The 17,776-nt window shown below is 36.1% G+C and overlaps 1 protein-coding gene across 4 annotated transcripts in view; it reads right to left on the bottom strand.

Annotated features, from left to right (window-relative positions):
- The window catches only part of RUNX1T1 (RUNX1 translocation partner 1), a 140,293-nt gene that overhangs the window by 52,928 nt on the left and 69,589 nt on the right, over positions 1–17,776 (bottom strand). For 3 of the 4 annotated variants that reach the window (XM_008068495.2, XM_021717784.1, XM_021717785.1), the window contains 3 exons: positions 6,575–6,712; positions 4,089–4,330; positions 529–618 (listed from right to left, as the gene is read on the bottom strand). In XM_008068495.2, the coding sequence (XP_008066686.1) occupies positions 529–618; positions 4,089–4,330; positions 6,575–6,712 (470 nt within the window). Of the gene's footprint in view, positions 1–528; positions 619–4,088; positions 4,331–6,574; positions 6,713–8,393; positions 8,442–17,776 lie in introns of those variants that run through there. The other variant, XM_021717786.1, reaches the window with a different exon arrangement.

The raw sequence follows: 17,776 nt of genomic DNA, 5'->3' as shown, positions 1-17,776 counted from the left end.
AAACAGAAAGTTCAAAACTGAGAATTAAAACTATGTCTGACCCCAAACCTCAATCAGTACTCAGCTAGGCGTCCCTCGGCCATGTCACTTACTCCCAATTTCTTCACTGGCAAAAGGGATGAAGGTCTAATATTTCCATTAGATTGTTGTGAAAATAAAACCAGAAGTACAAAAAAATTCTGAAAAACTAAAAGCTCAACCAGTCTTCCATTCACTCTACAGACAAAATGTAAAACAGCTCAAATCTCAAACAACCTAAAAATAACAAAACTTGTTCAAAGAGGTTTCTAAATTCTTCTTCAAACTATACTATCTTCTCTGAAGATAATTATTTAAAATACTCTCTATTGAAATTTTAGGACTACTTAGGAAATGATCATAAATACACATCTATTCAGATAGTTTTCATCTATTAATTAAGTCAAAGAGCCCTTAAATGTTCTGACCCCCTCCCTACAAAGAAACAAAGTTATGACCTAGCAACAATATGGTTTGAAATACTTTCCAGACCAGTGAACTGTGCAATACCTTCAAAAATGGGATGACAAAAGGTCGCAGTGGAAAGTTAGTAGCTTCTTGCAGCTTGGAATGAAATTCTTCAATTGTCAATGTAGAGTTCTGTGGAAGAAAATATATATTATAAATACATTTGCCTCTTGGTAAATAGTGAAAACACAGAAGCTAACAAATTACTAATACTGGTACAACCACACAGTTCAGTAACAAGCAGATACACATACAAAAAAGAGTATTTTCAATATAAAACCTATTGACTTTGCAAACAAGATCAATATTATAGTTTATTGCATCCCCCACCTCTAAAACTTGCACCTGAAAATAAAACACATCGAATATGGCACTTTGAGAATAAGTATAATGTACATGGACACTAGCATAGTTTAATTAACAGAGAAGTCTCTGCAATTATGAAGAACTTTCTAACATTATCTTTATGAACCATAAAGTACTCGGATGTATTTACAGGACAATAGATCACTTAAATGGTCAAGGGCAAGTGTCAGAATCTCTCAGAGTCACCCCACATGTCTTGTCAGTACTACTGCCGGTGAAAACATCCTTCTCCTCTTCCCGTATTTCCATCTTGCATTCTTTCTTTGTCTGCCAAAGAATCTTTGCTGTGGGTAAAGAGCCAAGTTGGGTAGTGTGCTATGCTCATGAAGCCAAAGAAGAGGTTTGATCCTTCTCTGAGTCAGAGTTTTGCAGAGTGGAAAAAAACGTCCAGTTATCAAAGGTATTCCATTTATCCTAGAGGCAATGTGTATATAGCTCAACCAAAAAAGACTGAGCAGAATACCTCAAATTCACTCCTAGCACACCTTAGATAAATAAACAAGCCCCAACTACTCAGGATTTGTATTCTGCAATAGGTAATGTGTGTTGGTAAAAGCATCTACTTAACAACCAACCAATCATAAAAGCATTGAGTAAACTAATCCTATTTTGATTCATTGCCCTTAGTCCCTAGGCAGAATCACAACTGTAACTTCAATCCCTTGAATCATTCTGGTGACTGCCAACATTTGGGAATTTATGACCTAACAACATTAGAATATTGCCCACTCACTTTCTTGTATAGTTTCTTTTTCTCTTTTGTAATAAAGTATGGGACGCCAAGTTCTAAGTTTTTCATACCCCTAAACGCAAAACATCTTCACATGAAACTATGAATAAACATCCACTTTCTACTTGTGACAATATTTAATATATTATTATGTTTCCATGACTCATTTTCAAAAAGACAGTACTTTCTAAAACTCATCTTATCTCTACCTAAATTTCAGCATAATGTGATTATGATTTGTCACCCAGGTTCAAATCATAGTGCTGTCACTATCAGCTGGGAGACACTTAACTTCTGTAAAAATCAGTTTGCCTACATGTGAAATGTATATTAAAAAAATCACTCCCTCAAAAAAAAAACCTCCCCCCAAAAACAATTCTAAGAATTAAACAAAATGGCTTGTAGTTAAATGCTTAAAACCAAAATCTGTTCTCTAATCACTCATTTATTCAACAACTATTCACTGTCTATTATATGCAAGGAACCACTGATTAATGTCGTTCCCTAACTTTTCTCTGTATGATTTTCAGATAAATATTTTTAAAATGTATTTCACACAAAAGTATGTCACTTAATAGGTAGAAAAATCTACTAAAGCTACCAAGTTTTTCTGCATTTTAAGTTATGAAACCACTATTAATGAAGAACATATCAAATTGATAAGGCAATTTTTAAAAAATACTTGTTTTTAATAACAAGTATACATTTACCATTTACTTGACATAATTATTACTTTGGATTTACTTTGTGGCTCTTTGGTCTAATTCATTTACATATTTAAAAATATTATTATGAAAAATTCAGGAATTAAAAAAAGATAAGTGACTGACAAAGGTACCTGAAGTGTGCTGACACAACTCTGTTAAAATCTCCTTCTTGTCCTAGAGGTGTACAGTGTAGAGTTGTCAGATTGTAGGGAACATGAAAGTCTTTGGTTGTTGGAGCAGGGAGAAGAGGCAAGTCAAAAAATTAAATTCCAAAATCTCTGTCAAATGTAGGATATTGTGGTTTGAAGCAAGTATTCTGCACTAGTGGCTCATCCAGCATTCTAATTCTGGGACTTCTTTTTTGCAAAATACAATTAGTATAACTTTGCCCATGATAGATTCATGCAATAAAAATAAATGATCTATCCTGAGAAAAAGGGAACTGCTGCCTATCATTAGAATTTTAGTTTCACCATAACCCTGGACACTAAAAGGACTGAATATATGACTCATAGGTTCTCCATGACTCAGTTGGCTATAGGAAAATAGAAATCCTCCACTTCTATAGAAAACCACAACAAATGTAAAACTGACTTAGGGTACAAAAAGAGATATATGTTCTAATTTCCAGTGTGGTAATATACAGGATGTAGTATAGTGTGCCAAAATCAACATCTGTTCTCAAACCAATGGTTTCAGTCGTTCCACCTACAACAAAGGTTTTTTTGTTTTTTTTTTTTAATTAATTAGAGGTTACTAAGGTCTGGGAGCAAAGGGGGATGAGGAATTAATGTTTTATGAGTACAGAGGTCTGAAAAAGTTGTATAGATAAATAGTGGTGGCAACTGGACAACAATGTAGATGTATTTAATGCCACTGAACTGTACCCTTACAAACGGTTAAAATAGTATATTTGACGACAATAACATTTAAAAATAAAACTATAAAGAAAAATGTGTTATTATAAACTCTTATTCATCTAGATGAATAATCCCTCAAAGAAACTAAGTTAAAATGAGCATCCAAGTAGATTAAGTGAATCAACATATCGAAACCATTTTGTCATTATTGAAAGCAACTGAGCATGTCAGAAGAGTACACTTATGAAATTGAAATATATATATATATAAATATAGGTATATACACAGATACATTTACACGTGTGTGTATATATAGACATATATATACACACACACATATATATACATGTTTATGTCAAATATAACAACACATTTGAATAACCATCTCTTTATTAGTCAGATACTCAAAGAGACTGTGGTGGGGAGGAGGGATACATAATGCAGAATTAAAAATCTTGTTACTACAAAATGGATCCAACTTGCACACAATCTTCATATATGGAAACTATAATAACAAAATAGCAGACTTGGCTTGGTGGCTCAGCCTGTAATCCTAGCACTTTGGGAGGCTGAAGCAAGTGGAATGCCTCAGCCCAAAGGTTTGAGACCAGCCCCGGCAACTTGGTGACACCTTGTCTCTACAATAAATGTTTAAAAATAGCCAGGCATAGTAGCGCATGCCTGTAATTCTGGCTACTTGGAAGGCTGAGACGGAGGGATCTCCGAAACCCAGCAGGTCGACACTGGGATGGCCATGAGTGTGCCACTGCACTCCAGCCTGTGCTATAGAGTAAGACACCGATTCAAAAAACAAAAAAACAAAAATAAAATAAAATAAATAATTTTTTTTAAATAGCTGAAAGAACAAGGTCTATATAACTATATCTCCCCCACACTCTCCCTTACCCCAGAAAATTGGGTTGGTTTCCCTTTGCTTACCACCAGTCCCAGTACGAGGGTGCGGACTCTTTCTCCTATCTCTGGTGAAATGTCATTACCAAACTGCTGCAGGGTAGTAAGGAACCTTTTCAGCTTGCTGAGTTGCCTGGCTCCACAGGCTGGGGGCAGCTGTTGATTAGCCAGGGAAGAGGAGGAAGAAGAGGAAGGCCCGTTGCTAAAGCCATTGGGTGGCGAGGGGGCGCCATTCAAGGCTGTAGGTGAATGGCTCGTGCCATTAGTTACTGTCAAGGGCACAAAATCAGAAGGAAATAATAAACTTACAGAGAACATGCACAAGGAAATTACCACCAAGTTTCCTTCCTTTTAAATCTAGTGGTTTAGTAATTTTCCAAATGTTGAGACTTTTTGTAAAATGCTTCAACTTCACAGGATTACCAGAGTCTTCAGGTACTCTACAACCAAATGGATCTATACTCCTCATAATGAGTAATGGTATTTTGCACAGAAGCTGATACTAGATGGCGTCTACTGTAACACAGGTCCAGCCCTGCCTCCCATGTGCACATATGCCAACCACCTGAGATGTTTCAAACACAGAACTAACAGCTTATGATGTCAGCCATTTATCACAGGCTTACATCAGTATAATAGCACTATTCCTTTCTAAACTGCACCCCTAGAGAAAGTGTACATTTGGTGGAGACTAAATTTATCACTGAACATTTTTAATCATGTTTTGTACACACAACTGACAGCTGTGTTTATAGAAATAAGACTTTCAAGTTTTAACCTTCCACCATCCAATTAGAAGGCTATTTTATTCCCCTCATACTTCCTAACCACTTCTTTAGGAAAAAAAGTGCAAATTTTACATACAAAGTCAAAATGGAAATGGTATTTATCAAGGGGTTATTTCAAGAAATGGACAAGAGAGACACCTCAGCCAGCCATGGTGGCTCACTTCTGTAATCATAGCACTTTAGAAGGCCAAGGCAGGAGGAATGCTTGAGGTTGGGAGTTCAAGGCAAGCCTGGTCAACAAAGTGAGACCCTGTCTCTATTAAAATATATATTTTTAATAAAAATAAGAAATATTAAGATGATAATTTGAACGTCAAAATGATAATCTCTATCACTCTGTACCCCATAAAAATATGTATATTACACTAAAAATAAATACATAAATAAAAAGAAAATCAAAAAGTTGATAATCCATAAAACTGAGGCTAAAAAATTGACATATTTCTCACTAAAGAAAATGTTGATTTTATCATGTCAATTTATTTGACATATTGATCTTTATCAAATCCATCTTTTTAATATAATTTTGATAAACCATCTCTAATTGTAGCCTGAAAATGTTTTAAGGACACTGTTATTCTTAAAAGTTTCCTTTTAAAGTAATAAAATGGTTCTCTTGTCCCAAATGAGCACCAAAGTAACCTGTCAAGAAATGCCAGCTCACCAGGACATTGCACAGGAGACATATGCCTATCCCCATGCCTTTGGGTAATAATAAGCCAAATAGAAGGTGACAGGGTTACGAAGCTAGGCACAGTGCATTCACCTGCTCCTTATACGTTTGGAAAGGTGTTTCAAATGGCAGTGCAATACCACATAAAGAACCTGGGATGTGTATTTTGATGATCCCTTACAGTCCCATAGATTTTTTTTCCTGTTATTTTTCATTCATATGGATTTCATGACACATGGTCTATAAATAGTATTATCTGTAACAGATAACATTCATTAGCTTCCCAAATCCTTGATGATAATTTTAGCTACGAGTTTGAGACTGATTAAAGCAAAGTTATTCACTATCCCTACTGAGATATACAGTAAGAAAAAGAAAACTGCAATACTATTAAAATGTTCTTGTCCTTTCTTTGGATGATACCAAAAGCAATACACTCCACTGACTTAGAACGCAGGACTTAAGTCAAGCAGGAATGGAGTAAGATTTAATGAAAATCTGACAGGTTCAAGACAAGGAAGATACTACTTATCTCAGAAAGTTTTCTGTATGAGACTGCTGCATATAGCAATACCCTTTTGAATTTAAGAATGCTAGATTTTAACATTATTTGTAAAAATTTGAAGTAGAATAAAGTGGTATTAGGAGATCAGAAGTGACCGAGAAATAATTACAGTATATTTTCATGTTCTAAGTCAAGCTGAACAAACTAAAATAAAGAGCTCCACATTAAGATGAATTAGAAGTTATAGTGGTAGCAACTGGAGTTAAGACTAAATGTAGCTTCATTTGCTAAAATCACAGCAGACTGCAACTTTGAAGCAATAATAAAAAGGAAGGCAAACATTGGAGGTTACACAAATCACGCCCAAGCTATGATACTTCTATGCTCAATACCTACTCACTGGCAAACAAATGATTGTTTTTTGCTTCATTTCTGCTTAATATGTTGAAGTAGAATCCTATTTTCTTTTGATTTTTCATTTGCAGAAAGAAAAAAATCAAATTTGAACTTTAAACCGTAAACTTAAAAGCCTGAAATGACTACTTACACGTTGTCGGTGTAAATGAACTGGTTCTTGGAGCTCCTTGAGTGGTTGGGGGTGGTGGCATCGTTGGAGGAGTCAGCCTAGATTGCGTCTTCACATCCACAGGTGAGTCTGGCATTGTGGAGTGCTTCTCAGTACGATCTGGAGGATGCCACCAGGAACATGTTATTTTACTCCTTAAGCACCTCAGTTTTTCAAGTGGGGTTTATCTTTTTTAAAAGCAAGTGAACAGAAGAAATTCAACATCTATCAATAAAATACGCATATCTACTGAAGTTTAAATCAGGATTTTATCATCCAAACCCCACTTAAGAAGGTGTAGCACAGATGGCAGGACCTCATTTGTAACTAGGTTATATTATATCCTATTGTTATTTCTGGCTTAGACAGATGCTGCCTTAGTAGTGTTAGATGCAACAGCAAACTACATTGGAAGCTGAAGTCACTGTTAGCAAGAGGCAGAAAATAGATGAGGAAGCAGGATAATAATGAATCCCTTGGACAGCTCAGAAATAACAAAAACCTGAAGTGTGTTATGCAGGTGAGATACCAGTAGGAGCCTGCTCCCTGTGATAATTTTCTGTAACACCTGCCATCTCTTTTCCATCCTTAGTTTTCTAGCCTATTAGATGAAACAGGTTATATCTCCTAGACAAATCCCTCACTTTGGTTTTTTCTGCCCTGTTTTAAAAACTGCCTCTACATAAATGCTATACGTTATACAATGAAGTGAAGCAAGTATTTAATTAGAATGTAGAAATTTATGACCTCCCATTTTAAAAACATGAGACCAATATTCTAATTAATAAACTCAGAGTAAGAAAGTAAAAGTGTTGAACTGAGAGCAAAAAATAACCAAAGATTCTCTTAATATATTTTTCATGAGTAAGTGATAAATATGGAAAAATTTCCTGATTACTCAATAATGGACATTTGTAGTTCAGGATTGTTTTCTCTTAAGTATACTTTTTCCTTGACATTTTGAACTGTTTTTCTCAATCTAATCTGTTTATCAAAACAATGGATCTCCAGTAAAAATGAAAGGTTTATATGCATCTCTTTAGGTCCAATTTTCTACAAACACAAATTAGACATGCACACAACCCCGAGTATGCTTCAATGCACCTCTTGCAGACTTAGACACAAATATTTCACACTTGGACTTTTAGAAAAGTGACAAACTATCAAAAAAGAATGAGCCTTTTAAAATATAATAATGACCATGGTAAAAAACTTCTCAAAATTACTTGAAAGTCAATTGTTAAAAGAAAATGAAAAGCCCAAATTACTACTATCACACTTCCAAATCTACTTCACTTTTGTTCAAACCAATTTCATAAGACTTGGGTTGTAATAAAACACAACATTTAAAAGTTTAAATAATCTTGATATCATTTTAGGGAAGATGTTTTAAAAGAATGAAAACTATCGTTAATCTAATAAAAGCATCTGCATCTGCATGATGAACCAGTTAGTAGTGTCAGAGTCTCTAATTTTTAATCTCTACTGCTTGTTGAACAGCAACATATGCCCCTACAGTGACGTACATTGTTATATACATTTTTGTATAGGGACAAACAATACCCTATGGGGACATACATTGTTACATACATTACATGCTTGTTATTCTGGGTGAAATCATGGTAGAGACACTCACAGATAGCATTTTTACTTTTATCTTATTGTTAAAAAACGTGTCTTCATATTGCTATTCCAGAGCATTTAACAAACAGTATCACATTATTCTAGAAAAATACAGACGTTAGAAGGGCTTAAAAACTGCGTCTTCAATAGTTCTATTCACTGCACATTCTATACTCACCTCAACCAACCTCAGCAACAAGGGAATAAATAGCTTTCCGCTTATGTTGCAGTGGAGGGAAGAGGTACAGCAGCAAATACAAGTCTCCCTAAATAAAGGCAAATATTTCTGTCATGCCAAGGAGGGAGGGAGAAGGGGAGGCTTGCCAGAGTCGGCTGGGAGATAACAGTGGGAACTGCTGGTCCATCTGGTTTTCATTCTGCTAACACTCACACGGAACTGTGAGAGAAGGCAGTCCAGATACACAGATTTGAAGCACGTGGTTGCACAGAGAAAGGAAGAGCAGGAGGGGGAAGGGGAAATGGGAGTAACAAAAAAAATAAAGGGACAGAAGGAAAAAGAAGAAAAAAGGGAAAAGAACATCAGGGAGACAAAAGCCTGATGAGGAAGCAAGTTAACCTCAAGTGCCTCCTCTATCTCAGTAGTCACAAGCTGGACTTTAGTGGACACAGGCCCTACCCGACTCACTTTTATAAAGTTCAGGGGCAATATCTAAACCTTAAAACATACCTGTAACCCAGTTTTCTTTTTCAAATAGTTCACACTATTGGTGGATGGTTTTTTAAAAATTCTTGAAATGTCATCAGTAATTTAGGAACAATAACTACTGAGTCAATGCATAGAGAATACCATTACTTCTAACAGGAATATAAACAGTCTAACCAGAATGTATGTATATGTGTATATATTTAGGGTTTTGACATTAGCCAAATTTCTATCTAGCCAAATTTAGCTTCACTCTGATCAAATGGAGTTCCAGCCCATAGGTCCTACAAACTGAGACAAAGTGGGACCATATGTAACTCATTCTGTGCTGTTCAGGGCAATCAATCCAAGATGGAGATAGATGGTGAAATAACTGGCCAGGCCTAATCCATACACACAAAATCCTCTGGAGCAGAGAGATTTAAGATAAATTCAGAAAATGTGTTTCAAGTATGCTGAGTTCTGTTGCATTTGTTTTGGATTATTTTTTTTTTAATTTTTTGAAATATATATTCTTGAAATTTTTATAGCAAATAGTACAGTGCACTGATTTAACCACAAAAGCATTTCACTCCTTTTCAAATTAGAGGACACAGTAAAACCAATATTAAGTTATACTATTTCATGAAAATTATGCTGCTCTAGTACATAATTTATATTTTTAGTTGTTGTAGTGAAATTATGACATAAATTTAAAGACTGACACAAAATGATTTAAAAAAATTTAAATGAAGGATAATAAGGAGGTCAGTATCAGGGGCCTTATAATCCCAGCACTTTGGGAGGCTGCAGCAGAAGAACTGCTAGGGACTGAGAGTTCAAGATCAACCTGAGCAAAAGAGACCTCATCTCTTAAAAAAAAAAAAAAAAAAAGCCAGGGGTGGTACATGCCTGTAGTCCCAGGTCCTCAGGAGGCTGAGGTGGGAGAATCACTTGAGTTTAGGAAGTTGAAGTTACAGTAAGCTATGACTGTGCCACTGTACTCAAGCCTGGGTGACAGAGTGAGAGAACCTGTCTCTAAAAAAATAAAATAAAGAGGAAGGGAGGGAGGGAGGAAGGGAGGGAGGGAAAGAAAGAAAGAGGACAGACAGACTTCAGATCAGGTGAGGAAGGTATCACCCAAAGAACTAACTTCTACCTTAATGGTTCACACCACTTCTAGACATGACAATCTCCCCTCTGCAGTAAAATTTCTCTCAGAGGGCAAATATTCAAAACATATGTACCAAAGATGGCTGATGCATGAAAGAAAATGCAGCATATATAAATACATTACCAATACCATTTCAATATCCAGTTTGTGTCAGAGCCTTCTAGAAGGGTTATGTTTTTCATTTCCTCTTTTTCAAAAAAAAGAGAAAAAAAGGTATGGCATAATCTGCCATGGTACTTATTTTACTTTTAGTTAGTTGAAATAGTTCCAGATGTGGTTTTAAGGTATGAAAAATAGGTATTCTACATTTTTTCTTGTTTACATGACATTCTAAAGGTGACTACTGTCAGAAGGTAGGAAGTTCAGAATTAGTAGGCGATATATCTTTTTCTGGTAGAGTTTTTCAGGTTAATTATATCAGAAGTGCCAGGGTGTTATGGATTATGAGCAACTTCTTGGGCAAGTAGGAATGAATCCAGACTTCGTCACACTTGAACAAGTGTGAGGTAAGGAAGCTAGAAGTTAAGCACTAAAGAGGTTAAGCCAACGATGGATTGTGCTACAACTAATAGAGACTAGGAAAGAAGAAGGAAACCAGAAAGGAATGAAGTTGGGTAAAGCATTTTAATTTTTATTTCACTGATAGGATGGCAAATATAGTTCTCATAATCACACTATTATTCAGTGATTCCAATGTCTAGGAGTGAGATGTTACAGGAGACTACTGACAGACTAGAACAATGGCGAGGATTGCTTCTGCCTTCCAACCAGTCTCCACCCCTCCCTGATGAGCAACATGGGAATGTACAGTCCTGCTCAGTACCCCTCCACAATGCCTGAGAATGATGGTCAAATGTTAACATGTTAAGCACAATGAAATGATATAGTGGGATATCTGGCATAATAAAAAAGCTTTCCAAGTCAAGTCACACTTGGCTTCAAAAGTTGGCTTTCTCAACCATTAGCAGTGAGCCCTCAGGCAAGTTAATTATCCTGAGACAAGTTATTTGCCTTACCCCTCATAAGAAAAATACAAATACAATCCTCTGTCTCTCATAGGGATGTGGTGAAAGATTTAATGAGATAATATGTTTAAAACCTAAGCATGGTGTTTATTTATATTAGGTACCAACAAGCATGAGCTTCATTCTCCTATGTCTTCCTCTCCAGGACTCATCCCTCAAGTCTAGGCTCTACCAATACAACGCACATTAGTATTCCATGGCTTTCTTTTCATGCTGTCGTTTCCCTCATCTAGAATAACCTGTTTCATCTTAAACATTCCTCACTGCCCATTATAGATCACACGTCCTCTTACAGCTTTCCTCAATTGCCCAGAGCACTAACTACATCATGTTACCTCTGCCTCTCTTTTAGTATTTATCACTTAGCCTGTCTGTATGGTGGCTGCATATATGTATCATACACCCAAATACTCCAACCAATAAAAATGGTAAGCAACGTGGTGGCAACGAACTTTTTAAAATTCCACCTTTGGAAAATACGTAAAATAATGTATAATTTTGGTTTTCATAGGAAGAATGAGTACATTTCTAATTTTTAGAAATCCATTCCCTGTTATAGCCAGTTCAAAGATACCAAAATTCATGGCAAAAAAATACACATTATCAATATCACATAAATATACAGAGAGTTAATGAAATGTAGGTAATATGGGAATATACCAGAAACCCAAAATTTAGCTCCACTTTGCAACCAACTTATGTAGTTTTAAGTAAGTGTAAGAATAACTTCTCACCTTATATCTTATCATAGGAGCTATGATCTGAATATTTCCAAAAATACATGTGTTGAAACTTAATTGCCAATGTAATAATATCAAGAAGTAAGGCCCTTGGGAGGTGATTAAGGTTAGTCCCTTACAAAAGAGTTGAAGAGAGTTAGATAGGCCCTTTTTGCCTTTCCATCTCTTTTGTCACATGAAGATGCAGGATTCCAGCAACAAGGCATCATCTTGGAAGCAGAGACCAGGGTCTTATCAGATACCCAATCTGCCAGTGCCTTGATGTAGGACTTCCCAGCCTCTAGAACTATGAGAAATAAATTCTCATTGCTTATAAAATACCTAGTCAAGACAGGTGGTGGCTCACACCTATAATCCCAGCACTCTGAGAGGCCAACGCAAGAAGACTGCTTGAGGCTATGAGTTCAAGACCAACCTGGGGAACATAGCAAAATTCAGTTTTTAAAAACAGTCAGCCATAGTGGCATGTAACTGTAATCCTAGCTATTCAGGAGGCTGAGGCAGGAGGATTGCTTGAACCCAAGAGGTCAAGCCTACAGTGAACTATGATTTTGTCACTGCATTTCAGGTTGTGCAACAGAGTAAGACCTCATCTCTAAAAATTAAATAAACTACCAAGTCTAAGCTATTTTATTACAGCAGCACTAAAACCATAGGTGTTTTATGAATAGTGTTATTTCTGAAATACAAATAAGATCCTATCTACTATCTGATCTAAAACCTTCAGGACAGCCCCATTGTTCAAAGAATAAAGTATAATGCTTTAGCTTAGTCCATGTTGTAGACACTGTTGAGTCCCTACTCAACAACATTGTCACTTTCATATTTGCTAGAGAGTCCTCATTTTGTTCATCCTCTCCCTACAATTTTTTGGGGGGCAGATCTTTCTTGTTTTACATTAGTCAGGTTATCACATTCCTCTGTCAGTAGCAGGTTTCAGAGGTGAGTGTTGTGATCTAATTCTAGACAACAGGCCATGAAGTGAGTTCTATGAGAAGAGGTTTGAGAAAAAATTTCTTCATTTTTTTCAACAAAGACCCAAGGGGAAAATAGTTCTTTTTCTGTTAGCCACTGTTGTTTCTGTTGATGATTACTTTGCTTCACTTCTTTTCTTTTCTATAAAATTAAGCATGTTGGATTGCATAGCTCCAAGGATCTTTTGCAAATGCAAATATTCTCTGGTTTCTTTCTATAGCTATGGCTTATGATCATCACAAACACAAAGACAAACCGCCCAGAGACTATATGTTTGATGATAAAGTGATCACAGAGAAAATTATTTTGAAATTTGTAATTACAGCAAGCCTTCCTCTGTTCACATAAATGTCCATGTCTACAAGAATATGTCTGCACAGCAATTTTTCTCCCATAAACATTTAAATTAACATGTATCTCCTCTTTTCAAATACATTTTCATTTCTCATTACCAAATCTCCATAAATGACTTGGTTATAAAATAACCCCACCAATCAGTGTCCAATTCTCCCCTTTAGTTACCACGAAAACACTCATTAGATTCTCTTTCATACCTTAGGTTCTTGAAAGGGCAATCTATATGTACTTTCTCTGCTTTCTCCTTTTCTGTTCCATGCACTAATAGGGGACAACTCTGAGACTTATGCTGAGAAAGTTTCTTTCTTCATCCTAGGAAATGTCATCTCAGAACTACCTTGGGAGCCACCATGTTCTTTTATAACCTCATATACAAGACACCAACTACAGGCTCAGGCACAGCACTTAGTCCAAGATAGGCCATCTTAGTTCTTCTCCAAGACTTTTATGTTCAGAATTCAGGAAAAAAAAAAAAATCCCTAACCAGAGGTGCACAACTGCACTGCCTTTTGCCCTCCACATCTAGAAAGCAGGTACAAAAGTTAGTAACTAACAGGCAAAAAGAAACAAAGAGGAGAAATGAAAATATATTACCCTGGCAGTGGCAAGTAAAGTTCTTCATCCTACTGGATCCTAGGAATTGACTGTATCTGTAAAACTCCTATAATTTAAGTCTTCCAAACTTTTTCAACAGCTCCTAGTAACTTAAAACTAGCTTCAGTTCATTTTCAAACCAAAGAATCTTGACTAAAATAACCCTGAAATGTAGCAACAAGCTATCCTCCTAACCTTCAATAAAACTATTCTCAATTACCTTTCCATTATTAATCCAAGAAACACGTGTGTCCTTCATCTGTAATCTCTGTAGCATCTGACACTGTTCATCACTTCTGCCTTGGACCATTAGCATCCCTACAAATTCCATGAGTCTAACATTCTCTTTCTCTGGCCTTACTGGCTGCTGCTTCTCAGTCTCTTTTAAGGATGTCCCTTTCTCCCATTCTGTAGTAACTACTAGCATTCCCCCAACCCAAAGTTCTTTCTTTGGACCTCTTCATATTTTCACTCTATAGCTTTCCCTTAGTGACTTCATTTGCACTATCATATATAAAGGGTTTGGTCTTTGAAGACAGAGACTAGGATTTGAATGACGACTCTGTTATCACCTATGTAAAATTAGTCATGCTTTTCAACTCCTGTATTGTAAAAAGAAACTCAGATAATGTATATAAGATACTTGGCCAAATGCCTGACACAAAGTAAGCACTCTGGAAAGGGTGACTTTATTCATACCATGGTCATTATGGGGATAATTTACATCTATAACTCTAGCCAAATCCTTTCCAAGTTCTAGAACCAAGCATCCATAAGGATATTTATTTCTACGGCCTTTATTCAAACTCTCATCAACCATAATCTCTCACCTGGTCTATTCAACAACCAACTGAATGCACTCCCTGCCCTGTAGAATTTACTCATCTCTGAGATACTCTCCAAACCACTTCCAGTCATGTCTCTAAATATACCAACACTATGACAAGAGATTCTGCACCTCTTATAATCTTCAAAGATCTTTTATAGACTTAAATATAAAGTCTATGTTCCTTAATAGGACATAAAAAGAACTCTGTGACCCATCTGGCTCCTGCAACTGCTCCAGACTCATCTTCAATTCTGTCATGCACCCTCATCCCTACTTCTGACCTTCATACTGAACTACTACAGTTGTCCAAATGCCCCTAGTCACTGTTTACTCGGGCTTTCACACTCACTGAATTCCTTTCCTAGAATTCTCTTCTCCCCACTTCTGCCTGGTGAAGTCCATCATTCCTCTAACATTCCATTCAGGAGTCACTTTAGCCAAAAACCCTTTGCTGATAAGCTTTCATTCTCAACTGGCCCAGACTGTCCATGCTCTCATATTGCACTGTCTAGACCCCTCTCACAGTAATGATCGATGACACAGTATTTGGAATATAATTCCCTTAAAAGCAAGGATGACATCTTGTTAGTTTTTATAATCTCAGCATTTCACACAGTGTCTGACACAGTTTTAAGTCTAAATAAAATCATCTATGCATCTTTTTATTTCCCCCACAACAAAAAAGAATCCTAAAGCAAATTTTACATTCTAGAAAAATTAATCACCAAAGATAAATCTAGGAAAACAACAGTGAAGTATTCAATTCACCAGTTTTTAAACACCTCTCAATAATCACGTTTCCTAAGACTTTTTAGTATACTATAATAGAAAAAAGGTGTTGTAAGACAACTTACATACCTATGATCTATAGTTGCCACAAATTCTGTTTCTTATGATAATGGTGTCAGCTTAATCATATATGTATACATTCCAAAAAAAAAAAAAGCACATTCTGAATAACAACAACAAAAAAACAGATTTTTCCCATATTCCACAAAGTTATTCTGTTGGTTATCCATGGGTGGTACGATTATGGGTTTTTAAATTTTCTTGTTACTTTTCTGTGTTCTACAATGATCATGTATTAATTTTACAGGCAAAAATCAAAAACCAATAAACAGCAACAAGGAAAACCCTATTAGGATAAGTCACCTAAAATCAAGGTTAGGCATTCGGCTGAGTGCTGTGCATACTTTAACTCACTTTAAACTCACGATGAAAATGTACTATAAATTTGCTCACTTTATAAAAAAAGAACTGAAATCCAGAGGGGTTAAAAAAGCTTGTTCAAGTTTATAAGTTAGAACTTATTCCAGGCTTTCTCGGAGTTTATCATCATCTAAAACTAATGTCATTTTATACATGATCTAGAAAACTGGAACAAAAGACATATACAGTAAGTGTTAAATCTAGAGCTATCATTACATTAGATTTGCATCTTCCAATATAGTAGCCACTGGCCACATGCAACTATTTAAGTTTTAGTTAAAATTAAATAGGATTTTAAAATTAGTTTCTCAAGCATATTATTTGCACATTCAAGTTTACATGTGCCTGATGGCTACTGTATCAGAAAGCTCAGTTATGGACAGTGCCATATTAGAATAGTAGTTTTGAAATGCTATCTAGAAATATGGCTCTGTGGTAGGAGTCCGTGGAGATGACAGCAGCGCCAAAGGGTGGGGAGGTGGAGGACAGCCTTTGGCCTCATCCTGAACACCTTCTACTGCCATTCAGATCTTTCAGTCATTTTATATGTTGGGCTTCTAATACAGAATTTTATTTGATGTTTATGAGGTAGGAAAAATAAAGGTGTGAAACTTGAAGATTAGGATAAGTAAGCTATGAGTTCTGAGAAAGCACACAAGACATCCTCAATCCAGGTGATTAGAAAACATCTGGGTAACTATTTTAGTGAGGACAAGGCTGTGGGCTCCGTCCTAGAATGGGCCACTCAGAAGCTGGTCCAGAATCAGAGATGATTGCCAGAAGCACATCTCTATGTTTTAATGAGGAAAGCTGAGCAAAATAATGAGGAAAATCTATACCAATCTATTATATTTTTGAGAAATTAACTTCAAAAAGTGTTTGGGTCATCTCTATTCAGGGACAACAATAATCCTCCTTCTCTTCCACTATAGTACTCATCAGGCTATACGTGACACATTTATTTTGTTTTGGAAGAATCCCCAATCAGAATATCAGCTTCATAAACACAGAGATTTTTGTCTGTTTTATCAACTCCAGCTTCCACAGCATTTAGAAGAGTGCCTGCAACAGTAGGCATTTGAAGGATGGATACAAGGAGGGAGGGAAGGACGGAGGGAGAGAGAAACAGCCCAAGACATATTTGTAAATCTTTGGTCTCCTAGAGTGAGGAAAAGGGTGAGTAAAACAGAGAAAATAAATGGTGAATAATTACACACACCTTTTAAATGGAGGTAGAAATGCTGAGAAGTAGAAGCAGCAAATAGTCTAAGCCAATTTGCTCATGTTTAGACAGAGATGACTTGCAAACCACCAAGAAACAGAAAGTACTATAAGCATTAACAAGTACCCAAATAGTGGTTCTAGCTAGAAAAATATAAAGCAAGGAAAGAATCACTTTCATAGAACTTCAGGCATTACTTGTGTAAGTAATATGTAAGCTTACTGTGTAAGTCCCTCAGAAATGTCATCCCACCCACAGCTGTTACCACCTTCAATCCAATGACACCTGTTTCTTATTCTAATCACCATTTCCTGTAGGTAGCTACTGGAAGGTATAAAGGGAGCATCAAGCAGCCTGGGGTCTAACTATTCCATTTCAACTAGCGCAATTTCATGTTCACCTGCTTCACACTCCGGTGTTCTGTTTAAGATCTCATTTAAAATAAAGAGGTCCTTGTTTAAGAAAGAAAAGGCAACCAGCAAATGTTCATTGAATGACTATGATAAAAAAAAAAATACTTAGGAAGGAAAAATCAAATGGTCCAAGTAACAGAAAAGTAATTCCTGCTTGCATAATGAGCAAAGGAAGACATGGGCATTACAAGGGCCCAATCAACTGAACATAGCATGTTATGTTGACACCCTGTTGCCAAACTGCAGATTATTCTGGAAAGTGAAAAAAAAAAAAGCATTAAATAGTGATTCAAACCTTTTATAATCTTTAGGCACAGACAATTATTACTCCACTAATGTATTTTTCTTATTTGACAAGGTCAAAAAGGTTATAGAAAAGG

This window comes from Carlito syrichta, unplaced genomic scaffold (genome assembly GCF_000164805.1).
Source record: "Carlito syrichta isolate Samal-C Ts95f unplaced genomic scaffold, Tarsius_syrichta-2.0.1 Scaffold311065, whole genome shotgun sequence".
Lineage (NCBI taxonomy): Eukaryota > Metazoa > Chordata > Mammalia > Primates > Tarsiidae > Carlito > Carlito syrichta.
The sequence above is the reverse complement of the archived record's forward strand: the minus strand, read 5'-3'. Positions and strand labels throughout refer to the sequence as shown.